This window comes from Triturus cristatus, chromosome 10, assembly GCF_964204655.1.
Source record: "Triturus cristatus chromosome 10, aTriCri1.1, whole genome shotgun sequence".
Lineage (NCBI taxonomy): Eukaryota > Metazoa > Chordata > Amphibia > Caudata > Salamandridae > Triturus > Triturus cristatus.
The window spans coordinates 151,027,302-151,053,408 of record NC_140593.1 but is presented as its reverse complement, the minus strand read 5'-3'; the positions used below and the strand labels follow the sequence as shown (position 1 = coordinate 151,053,408).

At 50.8% G+C, this 26,107-nt stretch overlaps 1 protein-coding gene across 1 annotated transcript; it reads right to left on the bottom strand.

The window, feature by feature from the left end:
• LOC146789067 (tumor necrosis factor-like) lies at positions 1-26,107 on the bottom strand. The gene is made up of 4 exons (XM_085629971.1): positions 25,582-26,107; positions 20,344-20,386; positions 1,795-1,860; positions 1-618 (listed from the first exon to the last, which is right to left on the bottom strand). The coding sequence occupies exons 1-4, from the start codon at positions 25,792-25,794 to the stop codon at positions 209-211; spliced, it is 732 nt and encodes a 243-aa protein (XP_085486097.1). The 5' UTR covers positions 25,795-26,107; the 3' UTR covers positions 1-208.

Here is a 26,107-nt window from a genome sequence, read left to right as displayed (position 1 = left end):
TTTTTTTCTTGGTTTTTGCCTTTAATGTTTTTATTTTCCTAATTTGTTTTTTAAATTCTTCCTTTTTGGAAGTTTGTTTTTTTACAATATTTTTTATTCGCTGGTTGGTTTCTCTATATCTGTTTCCTTGTTTTTACTTCTGCTTAGCTGTTTTTCTTTTACAGACTTTTTCAATTCCCTTTGTCCATCTGTCTGGCAATTTTCTCTGTTACATTGCAATGGCCCCAAAGTAGTTCTGTGCGCCCTTAGGGTCCAGGTGGGATGGGTGGGAGGTTAATGTGGAGAGCACATCGCCCTCCTCCAGGCTGAAGACCCCTCCCAGGTAGATGGTCTCGTACCAGGGGGTTCCGTTGTGGGAGGTGCTATCGCAGGCTGACTTGGTGGCGCTCAGCAGAGCCATGTCGACGGGGTAGGCCTCAGAGCGCCTCTTGACAGAGTGTGTCAGGTACAGACTTCCTTGGGCTGCGCATTTGCCCCCGTAGTAGACAACTTGAGTGTAGATAAAGTAGAGTCCGCGGGAGGGGATGACCAGGCGGTTGTTTTCCAGCTTCATCCCGTTCTCCAGGAAGGCATAGCCCTTGTTTGAGATCCACTCTACCTCCTTGTTGCTAAAGTCAGCTGCAAAAGAAGAAGCAAGCCCTGTTAAGGCGAGGGACCAACCCAGTTTCCAGGGCAGAGCCGATCAAAGAAGCCCATTCGCTGGCAGCAGAATAGAGAGGTGCCTGGAATAGGGGGAGGACTAGTGGAGGTGCTGAGAGATGGACTGAAGGAAAAGAGGATGAGTGATAAAGAAGTGGGAAGAACTAAGGACAGCTGGACAGAGAAACTAAGGAAGGAAAGAAAGAAGGAGAGAGAGAGAGATGAAGGAAGAAAAGAGATGGGAGGAGATGTGCACTAAAGGAAATGTGGGTCAGATAATGGATAGGAGGAAAGAGGAGAGATAGATACAGGATAGAGAAAGAGAGATGGGTGACAGGAAATGTAGAATATAGATGAATAAAAGAAGAGAAAGATCTGATGATGGAAGGAAGGAAAGAGAGAAGGGCTGAAAATAGATAAAGAGATCAGATGGATATAAGTAAACAGAAAAGGGTGGAGGATAGAGGAAGACTGGAGATTGGAGGAGAGATGGGATGAAGGAGAGAGAAACAGGAAGGAGGGTGTCCATAAGGAAGGAGTGTGTCCATAAGGAAAGAGATAGCTGAGGGGCGGACAGAGAGAAGGAGAAGAGATGGGCAAAGGGAAGAGAAGATAGAGGGATGAAAGGAAGGGCTGGGAAGAGATGCATGGAAGAAAAGAGATGCGTGAGAGAGATGGGAAGTGACTTAGAGACATGAATGAATGTGTGGATGGAAATCAAGGAGACAGAATAGAGAGATACATATGCATGGAGAGAGACCGACAAGTGGAAGGAAATAACAAATAAGGGCCAAAAGTGTGGGGGGACACGAAGGGAGAGGCTGATACCTCGTAAAAGAAAGAAGGAGAAAGCAAGGTGAAGTAGACAGAAGCGTGATGGATGATTAGGTAGATGGGAAGAACGATGGATGGGAGAGTGGATGGATGGATGGATGGATGGATGGATGGATGGATGGATGGATGGATGGATGGATGGGAGAGTTGATGGATGGATGGATGGATGAATGAGTGAGTGGATGGGTAGGTGAATGGATGGATGGTGCGATGGGGAGACACAAAGATGAAGACATAGAGGGGTTTGGATACAGAACATACAGATGTGTGGGGTATAAAAAACTGCGAGAGGAGCACAGATGCCGGAGGGCCTCTCCTTACCTATGAGGTGAGCTGCGGGCTTCTGCGATTCCCGGGCCTGTAACTTGATCTGCTGGGGGATGTGGCCTGAAGGGTGGAAGGAAGGGCAGAGTTAGAACAGCATGTGACAATGGGTGAGACCAGAACATTGACCCCAGAAACCCCCACAATGCAGTACTCACTCACACCTTACTGGGTCCCGAGGCCCCCCTCGTGCGTCTCACAAGCAGGTATCTACACAAACGTACATGGACTACTGAAGGGACCTCGCTGGGATAAAAAGAGGCTACCTGTGGGCTTCCTGAGAAGCATGACAGGAGAAGGATAAAAGTCTGAGGAGATTCTCGTGTTATCAGCCTCAGATGATGAAAGTCTGAGCTCCTCGTGTTATATTCCACACACAAATGAAATGTTGTCAAGAGCTCCTAATATTATCTCCCTGGAGGGATGAAAGGCTGGCGGGAGCTCCTAATATTATCTCCCTGGAGGGATGAAAGGCTGACGAGAGCTCCTAATATTATCTCCTTGGAGGGATGAAAGGCTGGCGGGAGCTCCTAATATCTCCCTGGAGGGATGAAAGGCCAACGAGAGCTCCTAATATTATCTCCCTGGAGGGATGAAAGGCTGGCGGCAGCTCCTAATATTATCTCCCTTGAGGGATGAAAGGCGGGCGGGAGCGCCTAATATTATCTCCCCGGGGGATGAAAGGCTGGCGGCAGCTCCTAATATTATCTCCCTGGAGGGATGAAAGGCTGGCGGGAGCGCCTAATATTATCTCCCTGGGGGATGAAAGGCTAACGAGAGCTCCTAATATTATCTCCCTGGAGAGTTGAAAGGCTGACGGGAGCTCCTAATATTATCTCCCTGGAGAGTTGAAAGGCTGACGGGAGCTCCTAATATATCTCCCTGGAGGGATGAAAGGCTGGCGGGAGCTCCTAATATATCTCCCTGGAGGGATGAAAGGCTGGTGGGAGCTCCTAATATTATCTCCCTGGAGGGATGAAAGGCTGACGAGAGCTCCTAATATTATCTCCCTGGAGGGATGAAAGACTGACGGGAGCTCCTCCTGTTATCTCCCTCAAAGGGGTGAAAGGCTGACGGGCTTTCTGTATGAGCTCCCTCGGCGCAATGCAAACATTCCAGGAGCTCGGCATTGTATTTCCATCAGAGGGGCAATGAATAGAGGAAGGTGGGGCCGGCATCGGCCCCGCCGCCATTATGGTGGTCGACCGTGCCCCCGTCTCTCGCCCGTCCCGTTGCCCCCCGCATTGGTCGGGGCCATGCCCCGGAAGTGATTGGATCACTTCCGGGTCATGGAAGGCTCCTCCACGCCCCGGAAGTGATCTGATCCCTTACGGGTCGCGGGTGACCCCTTGCCAGGAACCAGTTCCAGCTGGAGGCTGGGCGACCCTTTAAAGCCAGGGGGAGCGCGAAGTGCAGTCTCTTTGCACTCCGCTCCCCTCGGTAGCACACCTGTCGCGTGTGCCCCCTCCCTCGGGAGGTTTTCTAATGTTTTTCCGTTTTCTCCACAGTGTTGTCGGCTGCGGTTTCGCCGGATTTCTGGGTCCCCGTGGTGCCTGCCTGCCTGCAACGACGAGCGGGAGAGCGCCGAGATTTCATCGGGAGTGCCTGGCTTGGTTCACGCATAGGGAGGGACGCTCGAAGACGCAGCGACGAGCGGGAGAGCGCAGAGCAGCGTTTCGAATATCCCATTCAGCGGGAGCGAGCAAGGGAGTGTCTGCCTTTGTGCACGCATCGGGAGGGACGCACGAGGACGTGGGGGCCGTCGCAGAGGGTGCCTGAGGACGCGTACAGGGCCTGCATCCCGGCGCTGCTAGGAGCCAAACGGGTTGGAGCCGATTGCTCACCTGCCTTGCTGGGCTAGCCAGTATTGAGGCTCTGGTAGCGTGGGTGCTGTGGCCGGTCGTGTTTTTTCCTCCAACAACAAGCGGTAAAAGTTGCCAGCGTAGGTGGCCATGCCTCCAAAAGTTAAGCGCGGCGAACGGCGCCCGGATATTGCGAATGTGTTAGACGCCCTGATGAGAAAGATAGGGGAGATGGATAGCACCATGGCGCAGCTGGCGGATAGACTGGATGCGCAAGAGGGGTCTTCAGGGAGGTCGCGCAGGGACGCTTTACCCACGAGAGAAGCTTTCCCCCCCCTTCCTAAAAAGAATAGGCCAAAGAAAGGAACGCAGGTTGTCCCTGGGAGCGGTAAGGGGGGGCCCAGCGCTGCCTGTAGTGCCCGCGTCCCATGACCCACCGGCAGGCGAGCGTTCACCCGTAGATCCGGTTGGGGTGCCAGGTCCCGTGGTCCCTGCATTAATTCCGGTGCCTCCGAAGCACATTGTTTCGCCACCAGCACCAGCAAATCCTATCCCCGCAGGGGTGGTACCAGTGCCAGGGGCGCCCAATGTTTCGATAAATGTTCCAACCGCACTCGGGGGGGGTACCAACACTGCCGATTGATTTTGTCTCCAGTCTAGCAGCCGTGCTTCCCTGGCTTGGGGAGCATGGGGTTGAATTTGAGTGCAGCGGGTGTGGCCGGGGCGGACGCATTGGAAAAGGCAAGACAGCTAATCGACCAAAGCAAAATTAAAGAAGTTCCATTGGTCATGATCCCCAAAGACACTGTAGGACTTTCGCATGGTAAGCCGCAGACATTGCCATTGTTAGGTGCGGGCGAATCGCGCACATCGTATGAATCTCTGTCCCGCCATTTGTCGCAGGAGGTTAAGGAGAGAATTTGGAAAGGGACTTACATTGACATTTTTTCACTCTTAATAGACGAGGTTGAGAGGGAAGAGATGAGGAGGAAAAAAGATTATATGCCCGCACGTGAGTGGGCGAATGAAATGCTGAAGTACAGGGTAGAGGAGAACATCAGGCATTGGATGCTGGCGTTCAATATTTACATGGCTGTGATGACAGAGCGTTTTCCGGAGGAGGCGCCCGCAATGTCTTGTTATTTGTCAAGGATTAGCACGGCGCAGGCAACGAAAGGGAGCACAGGGTGGTTGGATTATGACAAGAAATTCAGGCGAATCAGGGCTTCCGATCCAACGCTAAAATGGAATCAGGTTGAGAGGATAGCTTGGTTAGATCATTTGGGCGGTCTGACAGCAGAGCCTGGTAGGGACGCGCCAAGGCCGCAGCCCTTTCGGTCGTTCCCCTCATCTGCACCAGGTGGGGGGGCTGGGAAGAAGGGATGCTGTTGGGATTTCAATAGGCGCACCTGCGAGAGGCCACCAGGGACATGCAAATTTAAACACGCGTGCAGTTTCTGTGGCAACTTAGGGCATGCTGAAGCCAAATGTCTTAAAAAACAGAGGGATAGAGGGGCCAAAAAATTGGATTGAAGGCGTTTTCAGGAAAGCTAGGTCCCCGATTCTTCTGCATGCAATGACACCCTGGTTAAACAGATACAAATGCGCGTCCACGGCAAGGTTGCTGATCGAAGGTTTCAGGGAAGGGTTTAGAATCCCAGAGGCGGACTTTGTGGGTCCACCCTTTTGCAGGAACCAATTGTCGGTCACGCAGAACACTAGGGTGGTGGCGGAAAAAATTGAGAAAGAATGTAGGTTGGGCAGAGTGGCAGGCCATTCGACAAGATTCCTGTGCATAACTTTGTGTGTTCTCCCCTGGGGGTAGTCCCTAAGAAGGAACCAGGAGAATTCAGGCTGATTCACAATTTATCAGCGCCAAGGGGGCAGTCGGTGAATGACTCCATTGATGAGGAATTCTGCTCTGTGCGTTATGCATCTGTTGATCAGGCAATTGAACTCTTGAGGGGTTTGGGCCCAGGGGCGCTGATTGCTAAATCCGACATAGAATCTGCTTTCAGGCTGCTGCCCGTTCACCCGAGTGATTTCCACCTACTTGGTTTCCAGTTCGAGGGCAAGTTCTCCATGGACATGTGCATGCCTATGGGGTGTTCTGTGTCGAGCGCATATTTTGAAATGTTTTAGCACTTTCCTAGAATGGTCTTTCAGACAGGCGACGGGGCATAGGCATGTGCTGCCTTACCTTGATGACTTCCTTTTTCTGGGGCCACCAGGGAGCACGGTGTGTGGGCAGGCGCTGGAGCAATTTTGTGCACTGATGAAGAGCTTTGGGGTGCCACTAGCACAGGGAAAAACCATTGGACCAGCGCGGTCATAGAGTTCCTGGGGATCGAGCTAGACTCAGTCGTGGGGTGCTCGCGGCTTCCCAATGATAAAGTGACAAGGTTTGGAAACTCACTGAGACAGTGTCTAGAAACCAAAAGGGTAACGTTGCATCAGATGCAGCAAATGGTAGGTCAACTTAATTTTGCATTGCGTATCATACCAATGGTGCGCCCTTTTTCAAAATCCATTGCGCAAGCAATGTCTGGCCTGAAGCACAGGCACCACCACACCCAACTGAGCGAAGAGGTCAAGCAGGATATGCGTATTTGGTTGGCATTTCTGCGGGACTTCAATGACTCTGTCCTGTGGCCCGGGCCCAGTCACCTCCTGTGCGGAGTTGGGTTTAATGACAGACTCCGTGGGCAGTGAGGGGTTCGGCGCCATTCTGGGCACTCAGTGGGTGGCGCAGCGTTGGCCGGCATGGTGGATTGACGCTGGACTCACGTCGATCATTGGTTTCCTTGAATTGTTCCCCATCTGGGTGGCATTGTTAGTCTGGCCGGAACAACTGGGAAACAAAGCAGTTGTTTTCTGGTCCGACAACATGACAGTGGTGGAATGCATAAACAGTCAGTCAGCAAAATGTAAAATGATCCTCCGTTTAATCAAGGAGATAGTTTTGAAATGCATGCTGTTAAATCTACAGTTTAGGGCAAAACATGTCCCGGGGGTATTGAATCACGCCGCTGACGCATTGTCTCGTTTCAAGATGCAGGTTTTCAGATCTCATCTCCCGGGAGCAGCACCACACCCAACGCCTTTACCCGAGCAGCTCTGGCAGATTGGTGCCCCCACTTACCGGACTTGGTGGCAGCTAGCCTAGCGCCAGGAACAAGGAAGGCATACGAAGGGGCGTTTGGGGCATACTGCAATTTCTTGAAGGACCAGGGGGAGGGGCATTGGGCGGATTCGGCTAGGGTGTGCGCTTACTTGCAAACCTTGCGGGATGAAGGACGGACAGTGGGGTCAGCTAGGAGACACATGGCAGCCATTTCCTTTTTTGCACAAATGAGCGGCAGGCGGGACCCTACGCAGACATTTGTAGTGCGCAAGGCATTGAAAGGTTGGCAGCACTTACAGGGGCCCGATAGGTCTTACTACCTTGGCATCGATTTTAGGTGTGCTAGAGCAGACCTGCACTACCATGACGAAATGTTTATTATTCAAGGCAGCTTTCACCTTAGCTTTCTATGGGGCCTTTAGGATAGGGGAATTGGTGGCTAAGAATAAAGGGGACCTGGGGGGGGGCCTGCAGCTCGGTGACATACGCTTGCATAACAATGCCTTGCAGGTTACTATTTGGAGATCCAAGACAGATCAGGAAGGGAGGGGGCAGGTAGTGGTTCTGCGGCGGGCACCGGGGAACCCTTGCTGCCCGGTGTCACATATGGAAGCGTTTTTGCCATACAGACCAAGTAGCGGGGGGGCCCACTGTTAATGCACACGGGGGGGACCCGCTGACCAAATTTCAATTTAAACGGGTCTTGGATATGGCGGTAGGCAGAGCGGGGCTGGACCCCAGTGATTTTGGAACACATTCCTTCAGAATAGGTGCCGCCACCGAGGCAGTCGCACGGGGCCTTGGGGAAGGGAAGGTACAGAAGATTGGGCGGTGGTCCTCCAATTGTTTCAGGCGCTATGTGCGAGTGCATATGTTATGACATTCCATGGCAATGGTACTGATGGCACTATTTTCCTTGTTTTATTGTCAGTTCCCTCGGCCTGTCACGCAGGAAGAGAGACAGCGACACCTCACCAAGAAGAAGACACAACCGAGACAAAAGTCGATTCTCCGGACGCCAAGTTGGAACATCATGCGTGTATTTTCGGCCATTCGTATGTTTCCCGTCTAAGTAACTTTTTTATTGAAGGAAATGGGGCAGCGCACGCAAAGCGGTTAGGCTTCAGGGTCTCCTTTTTTGGGCACGGGGGGCTGCGTTTCGGCAGGTTCAGGGAACGGATAGGTCACATGCTTGCTTCCTTAGGCACTCCCCCCGACGCTATCATTTTACATCTTGGTGGTAACGACTTGGTGCACCTGAATAGGAGGGTCCTGATTGAAACGGTGCTGTCAGAGGCAGCATGGCTGGCCAGGCGCTGCCCAGGTGCGGTTATTGTGTGGTCACACATGATACCGAGGCTTCAGTGGCGGGGAGGGGAATCAGTGAGGGCTCTCAATCACTCGGTTCAGAGGATCAATAATAAAATAGACAAGCTGTTTAGGACCCCCAGATTACAGGTTATTGCTCATGGGTGCATAAAAGGGGCCGTCTGCTACTTGCGAGATGGGGTGCACCTTTCACGTTTGGGGAACGAGCTATTCCTGGGCAAAATTTTAGCTTGGCTGGACCAATTTCAATGGTGAGTATGACCTTGGGTTTTTGGGGGGGGCCTGATAGTCGGTCTACTATGCAGGCCTGTGCGGTAAGGTCATCGGTTGGACAGACTAAATTTACTAATCTTTTGGGGCGCCTTATTAAGTGGGGCGCCCAGAGGGGAGGGACATGTGGCTCTCACCAGACTCCAGGGGCAGTTACAACCGGTTGGTTGGAACGTTGCCGGGCCGAAGGGGGGTTACGCTTTCCATTGGCTGGTTGGCCACCCCGGACGCGGGCATAAGTAAGCTGCGCTGTCTGCATGGCTCCTTTATGGAGTAAGTCTTGAACGTATGGGGGTTGCCTGGTGGGAAGTACTTCCGGGTCAGCTGGGCCCCCTGCGCATGCGCACTCTGGTTAGGGGGCATGGGACAATTTGGATTTAAGGGGGAGGGGCCAGCGTGTTGACCTTGCCGTAGGCCCAAAGGAATACGCAGAAATGTGATCAGCAATATGCTTAGACTAGGATAGGAACATTATGTATTAGAGTTTTGTTAAAGCTAGGAATGAAACAAATGTACCGAATCCTGTCTTGTCATTTCTGCGTAATTGTATATTTGTTTGCAAATATGTGAGTTTATTAATAAATACGATCGGGGGTCTACGACCCCCTATTCCAAACAAATGTTTAAGTTGGTTTCTGTCACAGTAGAGGGGAGGAGGGGGCGGTAGGCCGTACCGGACCATACAGGAAGGTGGGGCCGGCATCGGCCCCGCCGCCATTATGGTGGTCGGCCGTGCCCCCGTCTCTCGTCCGTCCCGTTGCCCCCCGCATTGGTCGGGGGCCATGCCCCGGAAGTGATTGGATCACTTCCGGGTCATGGAAGGCTCCTCCACGCCCCGGAAGTGATCCGATCACTTCCGGGTCGCGGGTGACCCCTTGCCAGGAACCAGTTCCAGCTGGAGGCTGGGCGACCCTTTAAAGCCAGGGGGAGCACGAAGTGCAGTCTCTTTGCACTCCGCTCCCCTCGGTAGCACACCCGTCGCGTGTGCCCCCTCCCTCGGGAGGTTTTCTAATCTTTTTCCCCACCCACCATCCCTGAGATAGATGTTTGTTTTGAAGCAAAGTATGGTTAATGTGTTTTTCCACAGTGTGTCAATTACGAGGAAAAGTTGAATGTAGTGAATGTAAATGCCTTTTTTGTCATGTTTTTAGGCGGTATTTCGAGTCATGCGGTAAGGTCGTCGGTTGGACAGACTAAATTTACTAATCTTTTGGGGCTCCTTATTAAGTGGGGCGCCCAGAGGGGAGGGACATGTGGCTCTCACCAGACTCCAGGGGCAGTTACAACCGGTTGGTTGGAACGGTGCGGGGCCGAAGGGGGGTTACGCTTTCCATTGGCTGGTTGGCCACCCCGCACGCGGGCATAAGTAAGCTGCGCTGTCTGCATGGCTCCTTTATGGAGTAAGTCTTGAACGTATGGGGGTTGCCTGGTGGGAAGTACTTCCGGGTCAGCTGGGCCCCCTGCGCATGCGCACTCTGGTTAGGGGGCATGGGACAATTTGGATTTAAGGGGGAGGGGCCAGCGTGTTGACCTCGCCGTAGGCACAAAGGAATACGCAGAAATGTGATCATCAATATGCTTAGACTGAGGAAAATAAAAATTATGAGGCCTATGTGTCCCCATGTGCCCCCCCAACGCTTATGTGCACATGCATGTAACCTATGCATTTCCTCTCCATGGCCTGTCTATCATGATGCTTATGCTATAACGTGGCCTGCCATCATCTAGTCTCCCATGAGAGAAACGACAAATCTGCTCTGAGGCCTACACGTTTTGCATCATGTTTTCCTGCATTTCCATTATTGTGGCCCAGCCAGAGCCGAGAAGAGGCTTCGGGCCTCAGAACGCTCTGAAATCTGTAGCTGCGTATCCTTGGCCTTGCACGCTTGGGCCTCTGCCAAAGGGGCCCTGTCAGAGGTGCCGAGACAGTATTGAGCACGGTTATCTGCTTACTCCTACAGAGCCGCATTCCTGCCTGGAGAAGGAGGGATCAACATAACCCCTCAGCAAAGGAGAAAGCCTAGCCTTACTGTCTCTGTTTGTGAGATTGCAAAGCTCACGTCAGTAAAAAGCCCATAGCCCCCATGTAAGGCCTCTGCAGTAAATGAAGTAAATGAAGAAATAAATGCCACATTGGCTCTTGGTGATGGGCAACCTATGTTACAAATCAGTCCCTGCTCCAGACATCAGATATCAGATAAAACAAGATGTGCTGGTCGTCCTGACACCGAAGGCCTCACTCACTGAAGGCCTCACTTCCAGACTTCCCGGTTGCATAGCAACCCTTCCCCACGTCTGTTACACCACGTCATGCTCGAGTTGAACACAAGTAAGGCAAAGTTCCAGTACAATTCCAGCAGATCACGCAACCCCCTCCAGGTATCCACCCACCTATGACAAAATACCCATTATCATCAAGTAAACGCCCACTAGGACGCCCACCTTCACACCTTCTTACACGCCCACATGCTCTTATCTCATTCTCTTTTGCTCTTTTTGCTTACGTACATTATGGAGATGTATATATACTGTACTCTGTGAATAATGTTTTGAGAATACTTTTGAGACCCTTCCAGATCCCTTGTGGTGATGGTAATATTCTCCCTATGACTCGAGTTGTTGGAATAAAGCCCTTTTTGAACCTGATACCACAGACTCAGCCTCTTGCTTTATGCATGATCCTATTGATATTCTGAAATTCAGAGAGCGTAATATTTTATTTACGACATAATGGTGCCCGAACAGGGACAATTCTCTTTCCCCACACGCCGGAGATGAAGGTACAGTTTTGCCCCCTTCCACAGCTGTGACGGACTTCAAGTACGTACGTCGCGGGTTTTCCCGCCAACTCCCTCAGGCCAACGAAGGAGACGGACTGCGACCAGGCATCCATACGAGGCGGTGAGGAACGCAGATTGTCCTAACCCAGAGCCCACCTGCGAGAGAGCTGTGTCCAAGGTTTCTGGAGATCCACCTAGGATACGCCATTCCCCGCGCAGCGTCAAGTTTCGGAGGCCTTCGACTTCAAGTTCAAGTTCAAGTTCAAGTTCAAGTTCCGCTTCCCGGTGAGTTTTCTCATGGGGGTTGCAATCAAGACGGGTTCTCACTTGTGAGACCTGTATGTTCAAGTGCATGCAGCTAGAGTTATAGGAAATAGAGATCTCAAAGTATTCAAGGTGCACCGATATACCTGTATGAATGTTATTGTCCTAGTCAGGTTCAGTTAGGTTTGAATGTGTCAGGTTTTATGTAAGTTTGTTTTATTATAGTTTTTGTTTTTACAGCGCTATTGTGATTTTTGTTTTTGGCTACCTTCCAACATGCCGTTATTTTCGAAACTACGTACAATATGTACCAGAAAAGGTGTACTAGAGGAACCAGTTAACATTCCGCCTAGGGACACACCTGGACATTTCATGTACTGTAAGCATGGTTTAGATGCCGTGTTGTTTTTAGAACTATGGGTAGATTACACGAAGGATTTAGAGACAAAATATAGATGGCCCATCACGGGAACATGGGATGCGGAAAGCATTATGAAAGTAGAGGAAGAAATATGGAAGAGAAAATCTAGACCTGCTCAGAAGGATGCCATTGAGTTGTGGCGTAAGGAGTCACATAGAAGAACAGAAAAAGAGTTCCACAAAATAGAGAGAAGTAAGGATGAATCTGAAAAAGCCAAAGAAAAGAAATTACGGGAGGAAGGGGAACGAGTGAAAAGAGAGCAGACTGAAAGAGAAATGAATACTGTCGTTGCTGGTATTTACCCCGTCCTTTCAGAGGAACTAGCGAAAGTGACTCCAGTGAAAGACCCATTAGAGTTCCTCCGCCAGTACCCCGAAAATTAAAAACAGCATCCGACAGGTTTATTGACACCTATCTAGAGGAATCCCCACCAGCCTACGTGGACGGATCTTTCCCTGCACCCCCAACGCCAGAACAACTCCAGGAGCTCGATGACGGCGGGGAGGGGGGATCCGGGACAGCGTCAGGAGGGGTGTCGACAGTAAAAGTAGACATCCCCAAATGTATATATGATCCAGACCCAGGAAAGGGCAGGATGCTTGTGTTTTCACTACGGCTTAGACGAGCAGTCACAGATCTGGAGAAACTACCAGATATGGATAAACATCTAAAGAAAATGTACACATTCATAAGAACAGGGGAAGGTCCTGAGAGCATAGCAGATGCTATACAAAATAGAAAAGTGGTTGTTAAGAATTACATCCTTCGCTTCCTAATTAATTGTCTGATCAGAGAAAAAGACGAAGGAAACGGGGATGTAGACCATCGTTATACTGGTTGGAGTGATCGCATAGATGCCGGTCAGCATGATAAATCAGGACAGACTGACAACATGTTGACCAAAATCCGAAAAGCAATAATAGCGTCACACGAAGCAGGACCGCACGATGAAGCTGCTTTATCATCTGATGATGAAGCAGGGGACCAAGATAAAATACAATACGTGGGCCATGCCCGACGATTCGAGAAACCCAAAGGCCTGAATTACCGTAAACAGGGAACGGCTATAAAAAAGAGATTTTCCCTTGAAAATTTGTTTCAAATCACCGACAAAGCGGTGAATGAATGGTTAGGTAATGAACAGCCCTTAACCCCAACCGAACTTGAATTAGCACGATCAGCCACCCTGTGGGTATCCCAATACGATTTATATAATAATGATGTCGTAGCACAGACGTTTTTGAGCCTTCCACCGAATGAACAGCGCTTAGCTGGTGTTTACATGGTCCAACATTTAATAACGTTATATGAAAGTCAGTACTCTGGTCCTGGTATATTGTATAGGTTGCTGGACGACATAATACTAGACAGATGGATGAACTTGGGTACTGAACTGATTAATGTCATCTTGGATCAGCGACACAAATATATAGTATATGTAACTAGATCCCTGTTTCCCGTTCCACCCCAGGTTAAGGGGCAGGCATACGACAAACTGAACCCCCTACGAGAGGTACATCCTGTAAAGGATGCAAACAATGAACTACAACGGGTGTATGTCTGCACCCCTCTGTCAAAATTAGAGATACTGGAAATGAAAAAGATGTTGCCCTCCCATGACAAAGACCCGGGGGGTTTTCACAGGGAATTAAAAGACATTCTCCACTTAGGGGAATATACATATGCGGACGTTCTAAAGTTATTAAAAGTACTATTGCCTGCTGGTATTTACGAGAAGCTTAAAGAAAAAGACTGGGAGGTGGGAGAGAGCAAGATTAGCTGGGATGTGTTGCAAACAGAAGAAAATGCAAGAGGCCCGGGGGTTGGTCTGGGTCCCCGAGCTAAAGAATTACCTGAACTCCTTGTACAAGTTTTGCCAAGATTATTAATTACCAAGAAAGAAGACTGGGATGCTATTTCAGCCTGTAAACAGAAGCCAGACGAGGACACTAGCGATTTTTATTTTAGGTTTGAGAAATGTTTTACTATCAACAGTGGCCTTAAGCCCGGTAGTGATTCATATCCCCATCTTTTTGTGAGCAAATTAGTAGAAAATTCCATACCTGAGGTAAAGTATAGAGTACTGAAGGTTGAGAGTACTTGGCAAGCAAACAGCCCTTCCCAAATGTTACAGATGTTACAGTATCACCAGAACAGAATTAGAGAGGAACATGACCAAGAAAAGAGACGCATGAAAGACACAAAGATGAAGATGCTGGTGGCCCAATCGACACCGGCAAACACAAATGCAAGCTCGAACAAGAATAGCACGAAACAAAATAGTGGGACTTGTAATTATTGCAAGAAGCCAGGCCACTTCGTAAATGAGTGTGCAGTGCTGAAAAACAATATAGCGATAGGTAAAACAAAGCCTCGTCAATATCCTCCCAAGGACAGTAACACACATCAGATATCAGACACGTTTCCACCGCCGCCACCGTCCGTCCATGCATCTGCACCAGCCCGAGCTACAACACAAATGTATGAGCACGCTCAAAACAACTATCCAGAATACCAAGCATATTCATGAAGCTGCCCAGAGAGGGAATTCGACCTGCCCCTCATTCCAGTTCCTGTGGACCAAGCGGGTCCCTATGTACATGCCCGGTTACTGGGACAAAATAAAAAGTTTTTGATTGACACTGGGGCGAGTAGAACTACCATTAGTCATTCCGAGGTGCCCGGGGCACCCCTCTCGGGCTCAAAGAGTGTATCCCTGGGATTTTCAGGTAGACCTATTGTTAATGAGGTTTCAGAACCAGTCTCCTTAGGAGTTGGTCCACTGATACATACTACAGACTTACTACTTACTAAATCATGTCCGGAAAACTTGCTCGGTATAAAAACATTAAAAGAACTAGGAGCAGTAATCTGTTGCTCACCAGAAGGAGTGCGACTGTATTTACGTGATTTCAAGGGACATTTTGTAATGAAAGATATTGACATCAGGCTCCGAGACGTACCACAGCACCTATGGGCACAAGGCCCAACTGACGTAGGTTACATGAACATAACACCACACCAGGTCACTCTAAAGGAAGGTGTAGTGCTACCACGGATTAGACTATACAAAATACCACCCGAGGCTGAAGTGGGTTTACTAAAAATAATAGATGACCTGATTGCACAAGGGGTGGTGATTGAGACTGATTCGAATATATGTAATTCACCGGTCCTTCCTATTCTTAAAAGAACTGACCCCAATATACCACCTGTATATAGATTAGTTGTGGACCTGCGGGAGTTAAACTAATGTGTGGTACCACAGTACCCTGTGGTCCCGGACATCTCTTCGATATTGACTGCCATTGATGCGAATGCTACGTTCTTTACAGTGATAGATCTGAAGAACGCATTTTTCAGTATTCCAATACATCCGGACAGCCAATATCTTTTCGGTTTCAGTTAAAAAGGTCGCAGCTTCAGATTCACGAGAGCACCACAGGGCTTCACGGAAAGTCCTAGCATTTATAGTCAGGCACTGAAAAGACAACTAGACAGTATTCATATGCCTAGCTCTACAGCACTGATACAGTATGTCGATGACATTCTCATCACTGCACGATCGGACCATGATTGTGAAGATGCTTCCCTGATGGTTTTACATTTCCTGGCTGACAAGGGGCACAAAGTGTCCCCTTCGAAGTTGCAATTCTGTGAACAGCAAGTGGCGTACCTTGGGCACTTGCTATCCAAGGAGGGTAGGAAACTGACACCTGAGCGTATACAATTAATTTCAGGTCTTTCACAGCCCACGACACAAAAGGAGGTACGTGCATTCATTGGCCTCACTTCATATTGCAGGCAGTGGATTCCCCAGTATGCTTACATAGCCAAGCCCCTAATACAGTTGACGACACAGGAGGCAGCCTCTACGAAAGTCCTCCCTTGGACACAAGAACACACTGTGGCATTTGAAGAATTAAAGAGAGCTTTATGTCAAGCACCAGTTTTAGCGATCCCTGATTACAACAAATCGTTTATACTCTTTGTGACAGAGCGGGATGGAACAGCACTATCTGTCCTCACACAAGATCATGCAGGAAAACACAAGCCCTGTGCTTATTTCTCTAGTACATTGGACCCAGTAGCACAGGCTTTGCCTGCGTGCCTAAAATCTGTTGCAGCAACGGCCTTAGCCATAAGACAAAGTGACTCGATAGTGCTGGGCCACCCCCTGACAGTACAAGTCCCGCACGCAGTGGAGGTTCTCTTGAACCGGACACAAACCCAACACCTGACTGTAGCTAGACTGACAGGCTATGAGCTGACGTTATTCCAACCACACTTAGAGATCAGACGATGCAACATACTGAATCCCGCTACTCTATTGCCCTCCAGTACAGAAAGCCTTTCCCCACACGACTGTGTTGAAGTAATACATACCGTGACTAAGCCAAGACAAGACTTGACAGACGTTGCACTTCCAGACCCTGACCTAACACTATATGTTGACGGTTCATGCATGAGGACAGGGGCGGGAGAATTAGTGGCAGCATATGCAGTGACTACTGATACTGAAATAATAGAGACTAAAAGAATAGACATATTGTCAGCACAAGCAGCAGAGCTCATCGCCCTAACACAAGCATGCATAAGAGCTGAGCACCTGAAAGTAAACATTTACACCGACTCCCAATATGCATATGGGGTAGTTCATGATTTCGGGGTGCTCTGGCGAGAAAGAGGGTTCTTGACCTCTCATGGGGCCAAGATACAGCATGGCCCCCTCATTCAAGCCCTTCTGGAAGCGATACATTTACCAACAGCCATAGCTATCCTAAAATGCAAAGCACATACTAGAGCCACAGATACCATTTCCCAAGGCAATGATCTGGCAGACCGAACTGCTAAACAGACAGCTCAGACCCCACTAGACATGACAAAGTCACAGGTACCATCACTGTCCAAAGCTATGACAGTTAGGGATCCTTCCAAGGATGTACAAGACATACAGACACATGCAACTCTAGACGAACTAAAGAAATGGTCGGAACAAGGAGGGGTACTGACTGATCAGGGTTGGATGACTAAGGGCAAATCCACATGGTTTCTTCCTGATTTGATGGTACAAGTGATCATAAATACCGCACATAGTCCTGCACACTTAGGAGAGAAAGCAATGCTAGACAGCCTACAGAATATATGGTTCAACAAGCACCTGCGTGCAGCAGCGAAACAAAAGGTCAGGACATGTATGATCTGTTGCCAATTCAATCCAGGTAAAGGCATTCCGATGGAACAAGGTGGATTCCATCCACCTGACCATCCTTTTGAGGTCCTCCAAATGGATTATATCCAAATGAATAGATGTAGAGGTTACAAGTATGTCCTGGTAGTAGTATGTTCATTATCAAGGTGGACCGAAGCCTATCCAGTCCCTGATTATACTGCTGTAACTACCGCCAGACAATTGGTACGAGAGTTTTTCCCACGTTATGGATTACCGCGTGTCGTATATTCCGACAATGGTCAGCCTTTCTCCTCTGAACTCATGAAACAAGTGTCCCTTCTGTTAGGGTATACCTGGAAGTTCCATTGTGTGCGACATCCTGAAGCAGCAGGCCTTGTAGAAAGACATAATCAGACATTAAAAATAAAACTAGCAAAGATTTGCGCAGACAAAGGTGTAGATTGGATGGTAGCCCTACCGGTTGCCCTCTTTTACATGCGAATGGTAGCCCATTCTAGAACAGGCTTATCTCCCTATGAAGTGGTTTTCGGTAGACCACCGAATATGTGGGGCACTCCAATGCCTAAAAAAATCACTGATGTTGATAACAACATGCTGACAGATTACCTGGCTTCCTTGATGTCTGCACTACTCTCTTGTCGTTCGCAGGTTGCCGCCGCTTTCCCTGACAACACCCAGGTCAAAGAATACTCGATCGCTCCTGGCGACTATGTGCTGATCCGGAACTTTGATAGATCAAGCCCTCTTGAGCCGAGGTGGAAGACGCCGAAATTGGTGTTGCTAACCACAAGGACCGCCGTTAAAGTCGAGGGACGGAAAGGATGGATACATCTTCATCATTGTAAACGTTACTTCGGGAATAACTGTACTTTCAAAAAGAACACTGACTGCTCGGACTTTGAGCCCCCTTTACTAGAGGAGACTCCGCAGCAGACGTATAAAGCTAAACTTAGATCTCATAAGTCAGAAGCCGTTTGATCGATTAAGTCCACTAGGTAGTGAAGCGGTTGAACATGCATTCTGGCTTGCATAAGATCTCGAACAAAGCGAACGAGAGAAAGAGCAAGATGAAAAGCAAATACTGTAAAATATTACGTGGCAGATGTATAGTTACTTTGATTTTTCTATCTCTTCTGTGTATCACGATAATATGTATCAGCTTAATACTACATGCTATTTTTCCTCCTATTGCTTCACTCTTACACTCCTCGTCTAATGATACCACAAAACACACATTTAGTGATCTACCATCCCATGAGTTATCGTATCGACTTGCCCTGCGTAACAATACCTTTATTCAGATGCTGCACCATTCACATCAGACTAGTAACGCTACAGACTGCTGGGTCTGTGGCCGGCTTCCCCCGTATCAGAAGGTAAAGGGAGTGTTGCCTCTTTTCCCTTTTCCGTTCTCCCATAATGGTTCTTGCGGAGCATGGTTTGCCTTAATGACATCCATCAACGGTGATGCCAAAGAATGTCAAGAGGAGGATTGTAGGGGCGAGTGGGTATGGGGTAACTTGAATAAAGTCATGAACGAAGCATGTTTCCCAGATGAAGAGGGTCTTCCCCAAATGAAAGGTACAGATCTAGAAACTGAAGAGTATCTGCAAGGAAATGCGACCCTCGATTTCATAGTGTTGAACGTAAAGCCCCTACACATGTCAGGTCCATCTTCAATTACTGTTCTGCCAGTGAAAGGGAACTTGTGTGTCAGAAAAGAAGGCTCAGTACATTTGGGGCACAGTGAGTGTGATACTATAATAGTATTCAAAGACAAAGGAAAGTCCTATTTCAGAGCATCACGACACACCTACTTTATTTGTGGCCAGACAGCCTATGTGCAGCTGCCCTTAGACTGGGGTGGGACTTGCTACATATCATTCCTTCTACCACCCGTTTTCCTGGCCCCATCGAGCTATCATCAAGTTCTTCGGCTCACACTTGTCAGACACAGACGAGGGCTCGATGCCTCTGGCATTGACCAAACTGAGACAACAAAGGATTCTTTTTCTTCATAGGTCCCGTCCAGAATAGTAAACTTATCCGAAGGTTAACAAGGATTCTAGAAACAGTTGCTAATGTGACTGCATCGGCCCTGGGGAATCTGACCCAGGAACAGTATGCTATGAGACTGGTCGTTCTTCAGAATCGTCTTGTTCTTGACGTCATCCTGGCGGATAGGGGCGGGGCTTGTAGGGTCATCGGTTCTAGCTGTTGCGTTTTCATACCTAATAACGCACCATCTGTATACAAAGCAATAACGAGGCTCCACAAGATTGCCCAAAGCATACATCAAGACCCAGGCACGTGGACATGGTCCAGTTGGCTCTGGGGATTAATATCGGCATGGGGATGGAAAGTGTTGACCGTCTGTGGGTTGGTACTATTAATAATATTCAGTTGTTGCCTATGTCTGCAGTGTGGCCCGGCCATTTGCGGCCTGTGTGCTACCGCATATGTTCCACATCCCCATTTACAGAGCATTGAAAATGGAAAAATAATGCTACAAGAACAGATCGACTGTCTCATGAAAATAGATGTTACATAAGGGGTTCACTAGGTAACAAGGAGGGAATGAGGAAAATAAAAATTATGAGGCCTATGTGTCCCCATGTGCCCCCCCAACGCTTATGTGCACATGCATGTAACCTATGCATTTCCTCTCCATGGCCTGTCTATCATGATGCTTATGCTATAACGTGGCCTGCCATCATCTAGTCTCCCATGAGAGAAACGACAAATCTGCTGGATGCAAAACGTGTAGGATAGGAACATTATGTATTAGAGTTTTGTTAAAGCTAGGAATGAATCAAATGTACCGAATCCTGTCTTGTCATTTCTGCGTAATTGTATATTTGTTTGCAAATATGTGTGTTTGTTAATAAATAAGATCGGGGGTCTACGACCCCCTATTCCAAACAAATGTTTAAGTTGGTTTCTGTCACAGTAGAGGGGAGGAGGGGGCGGTAGGCCGTACCGGACCATAATGACGCTATCTTCCTGGAGGGTGAAAGGCTTCCGGGAGCTCCGTATGTTATCTTCCTCGTTGGAAAAAATGGGTGACAGAAACTTCTCGTGTTATCTCGCGCAGGGAAATTTAAGGTTTACAGAACTCATGTCTACCTTAGACTGATGCAAAGTAGTCATGCGTTTTTTTTCTCATTAGTGTGTTGGTTCGGAAGTGGACAATTGAATCTCTTTTTATCGACCCTACAAATGATGAAAGGCTGAGTACCTCGGCCCACCCGGACCCCTCGCGCTGCGATTTTAATCTGGGGTTTGCAAGGACCATTAGGCATTAGATCATTGCAACAGGCGCTCAACCCACTGGTCTAGGTCGGAGGGCGAGAGATACTTACTTATATACTGCTCGGGGGCCGGTTCAACGTGTGTCGGGTCCTCCTGAAAGACAAAACGAAAACGTCAATTAGCAGGTAGCAGACGTCCGAGAGACAGCAACATTTCATTAAACAAGCATCCAATTAGTGTACTTAGCATGCCACCAAAGAAGGACAGATTAGGGGGGATTAGGGAGGATGTATTAAACATGGAAGACAGAAAGGTGACCGCATGAGGAATGCAAGGAAGAAAGGAGGGCCAGGGTAGGCGAGTGAGAGAAAGCTTGGAGGGGGATGGGAGGAAAGAAGAGTATGAAGCTAGAAGACAGGTAAATATGAGCAACAGGGCAGAGTTCTAGCCTCGCTCTCCTTTTCACGTGGCCCCTATCTAATCCGCACTCTTGAAGGCGCTAGAAAGAGCTGTGTACAGAGCGCGCGCGTGCACTTCCTGTTGGCAGTCTGGGTCACCTGGACTCACGAGCGGGAAGCGCCTGCAGGGCGGCGGGCAGACTGGAACTTCCAGCCTTCGACTCAGCCCGGAACGCACCCAAGTCCGGGCGCTGCCATCCTGAGTCCGGACGCTGCCAGCCTTGTAGTATCTGGCTGGATACGTTCTAGTGTTCCAGTTAACATGTAACCCACACTGAACACCCACCCACCACAGGCGTCACCAGTCAGGTGACCCTGACAATAAAAGGGGCCGAGCGCACGTGCTCCTGGCCAGTTTACTGCACCAGTAATCCAGTGTCCTGCGTCCTTCATCTGTATGCATGAGGGCCTGAGGGCCCAATCACCACAATGGCGACGAGTGGGTCCTAGCCCACGTGTGCGGTGGCCTCGCCTCCCCCGGTCCTGGTGGGGGAAGTATGAGGCCGTGGAAACCGAGTGAGGGGAGGAGAGCTGCCGCGTCGCATCGGCACCCCCCCTGCGAGGAAGGCGCCAGCTGTCGCGGAGGCCTGCGGGCATGCCAAGTGCCCCAGGGAGAAAGCGAGGTGAACGGGAGCCCACTCCGCACCTCATGCGCCCGCTGAAATCGGTCCCCGCGTGGAAGTGCCGTGGGGGACTACTGCAGGCCGAGCGGAGCCCACCCGCATCAGCCGCGACCGAGGGACCCCGAACATGAGGAAGTCGCAACGGGTGCCCACCCCGCATCTGGCCGCAAGGAGGTGAGCCTGTGAATGTGAGAGGTGTCCAGAGGCTCCGTGAGGGAAAAGGGCGACTACCAGGAAGCCAGCGAGAGCCCACCGGCAGCGGGATCTGGGGCAGGCAGCGAGTGAAGCGGCACCGTAGCAGAGGTAGCGCCGCAGCATCGGTCGGTGACCCCCGTCTCCTCGGCCTGGCCCCTCCCCCGCGCTGCATGCGCCCAAGATCGAGCACGCCTGCGGGCGGAAGGAACAGAGAATGAAAGCGGAGCCCACCCGCAGCGGTACGCGACTGCAGGCAGCCAGCGCCGCCAAGAAGGGAGAAAAGTAAAGGTGCCGGCAAGGGTACTCAGCCCGCCCCTCCTCACGAGAGCAGAATAGAGACAGTGGTGGTCACCCTCCCCCGCACCGGACAGCGCGTGAACTGAAGAGCTGCTGCTGCTGCGGGCGGGGAGGGTAAGGGCAGGTCAAAGGATGACCGGCGGCGCGGTTGAAGCGCTAGAAAAACATGCGCGAAGAGCGCGAGGTGCCCCCAGGCGGTCGGCTCCGTGAAGAGGACAGCAGCATCCAGCCCACGGCCCGGAGAGAGAGAAGCGACTCACCAGTGTAGAAGCGGAGCCCACCCGCAGACGCCACTGCACGGAGAGACCACAGTCTCCCCCCGCCCGCTCCCAGGGCAGCATGCAAGCCGAGTGAGGCTGCGGGGGGCGGGAGGGGGTGAAGAGAGATCAGCACAGCGAGGCGCGACATGACTAGCGCGAGGAGCCCCCAGGCGGGCATCACAGAGGACCTAGCAGACTGACGTGCCCAGAAGTAGGTACAGGTGCGCTAGGAGATAGAGACGCTCACCTGCAGCATCAAAAGGCACACACACACGCAGTCTGTAAAATTAAGGGACTTACCCATTGTCTAGCAGCAGGAGCCAGTTGCCCGGAGCTCGTCCACTGCATCTCTGATCCCAAGCTGCTGGGAGGAAGAGCACCGGAAAGGCCCAGAACGAAGGAAAGACTGCCGGTGCCTGGAAAGGCGCTACCCTGCCATCTGGTGGACACTTTTGGTACTGCAGAAAAGAAAAGAAGCAAACAAGCCTACAGCAAGCCAAAGAAAACCCAGTAGCAACAGGAGACCGGGGGATTGAAAAAAAAGAGAGAAGAATCTACAGGGATGCAAAAGCGAGTGCGCAGCAAAGCTGCCATGCCACGGTGGCGCCAAGCCGTCACACTGCCTGTGAGGATGAAGAGACAAGGTGCCGGAACGCGCCGGGAGTGCTGAAACTCCAAGAAGGGTAGAAGAAAGAAGACACGAGCGCGCCGAGAGGAGCAACCAGGAGCAGGTCGACGGAGCGGTGGCGCAGACCACCAGAAGCACGAAGCTGAGACAGAGCGAGAGCGCATCGGTACCTGGTGGCCACAGGTTGTCGTTGCAATAGTATGAAAAGGAGCAACACCAGAGAAGCGAACGAAGATTCAGGAGCTCAGCACCTGGCAAGGGCGAAGACGTGCAAGAAAAGCGGACACGGCTCCAGGGACAAAGGAGGTTGAGGAGCGCGCAGAGAGTACACCCAGTGGCGCCAAGAAGCCACTACATCAAGAAATCACACAGCGCAAGGAGCGACGCGACTCTGAAGATGTACCGCGACGGTACGAAGACTCTGAAGATGTACCGCGACAGTACGAAGAGAAGCATGCACCAGCACTCGACAATTCAGCAAACACAGGTAGTCGCACGACGTGACGCACCTCGTGAAGCCGGCCACCCAGATGGTCGCGCGAAGGTTGCCGGCCACCCAGATGGTCGCGCGAAGGTTGCCGGCCACCCAGATGGTCGCGCGAAGGTTGCCGGCCACCCAGATGGTCGCGCGAAGGTTGCCGACCACCCAGATGGTAGCGCGAAGGTTGCCGACCACCCAGATGGTAGCGCGAAGGTTGCCGACCACCCAGATGGTAGCGCGAAGGTTGCCGACCACCCAGATGGTCGCGCGGAGGTTGCCGACCACCCAGATGGTCGCGCGGAGGTTGCCGACCACCCAGATGGTCGCGCGGAGGTTGCTGACCACCAGTTGGTCGTCAGGAGGAGATAGACCTACAAGAGGTCGGAGAGTGCACTGACCTGCTAAGAGGTCAGAGCTGAAGAGAAGAGGAAGTCCGAAGGGACGTCAGTGAAGAGGACCCCACGAGAGGTTCACAAAGAGGACCAGGAGGAGTAGGAAAAGAGGTCCAGTAACATCACTCAACATCAGAAGCAACTTCGAGACAGAAGGTTGCGATGATTGGTCCAGTCACAGAGCGAAAGGAAGACAGTGTCCTAGTGGCGGGACAAGACCAGAGGGAAACGCGTAGAGTGCACGCTACACGAGGAAGCCTGGTAAGGACGAGCCAAAGGCAGGAAGACTGGATCACGTCGCAGTGGAAGGAGAAGGAGAACACCCGAAGAGGAAAGGAGAAGAGCACAGAGGTGTGCGTAACAGATCAACACGCACACACCAGAAGGAGAACACCCGAAGAAGAAAGGAGAAGAGCACAGAGGTGTGCATGACAGATCAACACACACACCGGAAGGAGTACCCGAAGAGGGGAGTGAGAAGGTGCATGGACACCCAGACCCAGTACCTGGAAAACAACGTCAGCCCCACTGGGAGTATACGTCGATGCGCTAACCCGAAGGTCACCCGGGGATGACAGAGACGAGCAGGCCGGTCCGTTGGTAACAACCACCTCAGGGACGTCACGGAACCAGGACCGTGGACATCCAAGGGGCAGAGGCCTCAGGGACACCGGTGGCAGCGGATCCCAAGACGAGAGATGGACTGTTGAAGCTGGCTCTGGAGATCCTAGGAGAACAGAGGCAGAGCGCGAAGGACCAAGTGCCAACAGCACCCTTTTAGGTGGAACTTCGGACACGGAAAGAGGACCCGCAGCGACTCCTCCAACGCGATTGGAGCGACCAGGCGCGGTCAACCGTTCCAGTGGAAGCCTGGCAACAAAAGGGCCTCCGGGTCGTCCCGTGAGAGGGGACACCCACGAGAGAGGGGTATCCGTGAGAGGGATATCCTGCAACGGGGAGTCCTGTAAGAAGACAACTACTAGTTGGAGGAAACACCTCTACCAGGGCATACAGCGGATGGTCGAATAACGAGGGTCCACCAGCATTCCACCCACACTTCCACCGACGGCGGTACAAGAAAGAGACTGTGAAGCGCACTTCCACGTTGTAAGTCCCAAATCACGCATCCATAGAGCACTTGGACTGTGTGCCAAAGAGACAGAGTGGTCCCGGCTGTCAGAACACCCTCGCCGGCAGTCGACCATCAGCAAAGAGACTACGTGGAAGTCCTGCTTGCCAGTCAATGTTTTGTTTGTAACTTGTGCGTTTTCTCCCACAGGTTTGGACTTCGTTTTGGTTTAACTTTCATTAAAGTTTGGGAGGGATGTAGTATCCGGCTGGATACGTTCTAGTGTTCCAGTTAACATGTAACCCACACTGAACACCCACCCACCACAGGCGTCACCAGTCAGGTGACCCTGACAATAAAAGGGGCCGAGCGCACGTGCTCCTGGCCAGTTTACTGCACCAGTAATCCAGTGTCCTGCGTCCTTCATCTGTATGCATGAGGGCCTGAGGGCCCAATCACCACAAGCCTGAGTCCGGGCGCTGCCAGCCTGCCCTGCCAGGGGACCGGGGGCGGCTGGTGCCACCTGGGCTGACCCAGAGGGCAGGGCAAGCTTAACAGGCACTCGATGTAGATCTGCAGGGCTGAGTGAGTCCCGCAGGCCCGAGCGAAGACTCTGTGGAGTTTTGCTTCTAGGCGTTATGCTCTACATCCGCGAGGCAAGCGCTCTTCCACGGGAGATGCCTTCGCACTCTCTGAGTTAGACGTACAAAAATGACCTGTCAGAAGGATGCCTCGCTAGTATAGGCACCTTTTAGGGCCGCTTACCTAGCTGTGACATCGCTCCAAAGTCCTGGCACCTGGTTGTCATTCTATGTCAAACACGTAACTCCCAGGCCCCTCAGACAACCCCGACATATAGAGGTTTTCAACAATTATAGCCCGGGCTCCATTTGGAATTGAGACCAAGAATAAGGCTAAATTGAATAATACAAACAAATAACTTACGTGCTTGGAGGAGCTGTGCGGCGAAGGAATTACATTGAAGAAAAGCAGCGCCAAGATGAGGGTGGCTCCAGCTAGCGCTGCGAAGGACATGCCAGCCAGCCACCGCCAGCAGTCGCGGCGCCGCCGGGTGTCGTCCCGGAACATCACCATCTGCCCCTTCCCCATATCGACGAGGAAGCTGTCGGTGCTCATGGCTACAGAATGGTCCTCCATGGATGAATGAATGAACGAGGACCTCGTGTCGAGCAGCACTACGAAACCAATCACTTCAAGGCGCTTCTTTTTTAAAACGGGGCTATCTCTGTTAGTTACACTTGCGTTGCCTTGCCACAACCCTTCAAGTGGCTTAGAGTGCTTTTACTTGGATGTGTCGCCTCAAAGCACTCTGGGAAGTCGTTATTGGTTCATTACCCTTTAAGTTATCTTCTAGCTGCGAATTGTTCTTGTTGCGCGTTAAGTTGCACGTTTGTCTTGCCACGGTTAAGTTTCCCTTGATGTCTGTTCCAGTTGTGGATTCTTTTAAAAG

Coding starts and splice junctions, on each gene's coding strand:
- LOC146789067 (XM_085629971.1), bottom strand. CDS start 25,794: ATGGAGGACCATTCTGTAGCCATGAGCACCGACAGCTTCCTCGTCGAT. Junction 20,387..25,581: donor CGCACAGCTCCTCCAAGCAC/GTAAGTTATTTG, acceptor TTTGTCTTTCAG/GAGGACCCGACACACGTTGA. Junction 619..1,794: donor GCCCGCAGCTCACCTCATAG/GTAAGGAGAGGC, acceptor CTTCTTTTGCAG/CTGACTTTAGCAACAAGGAG.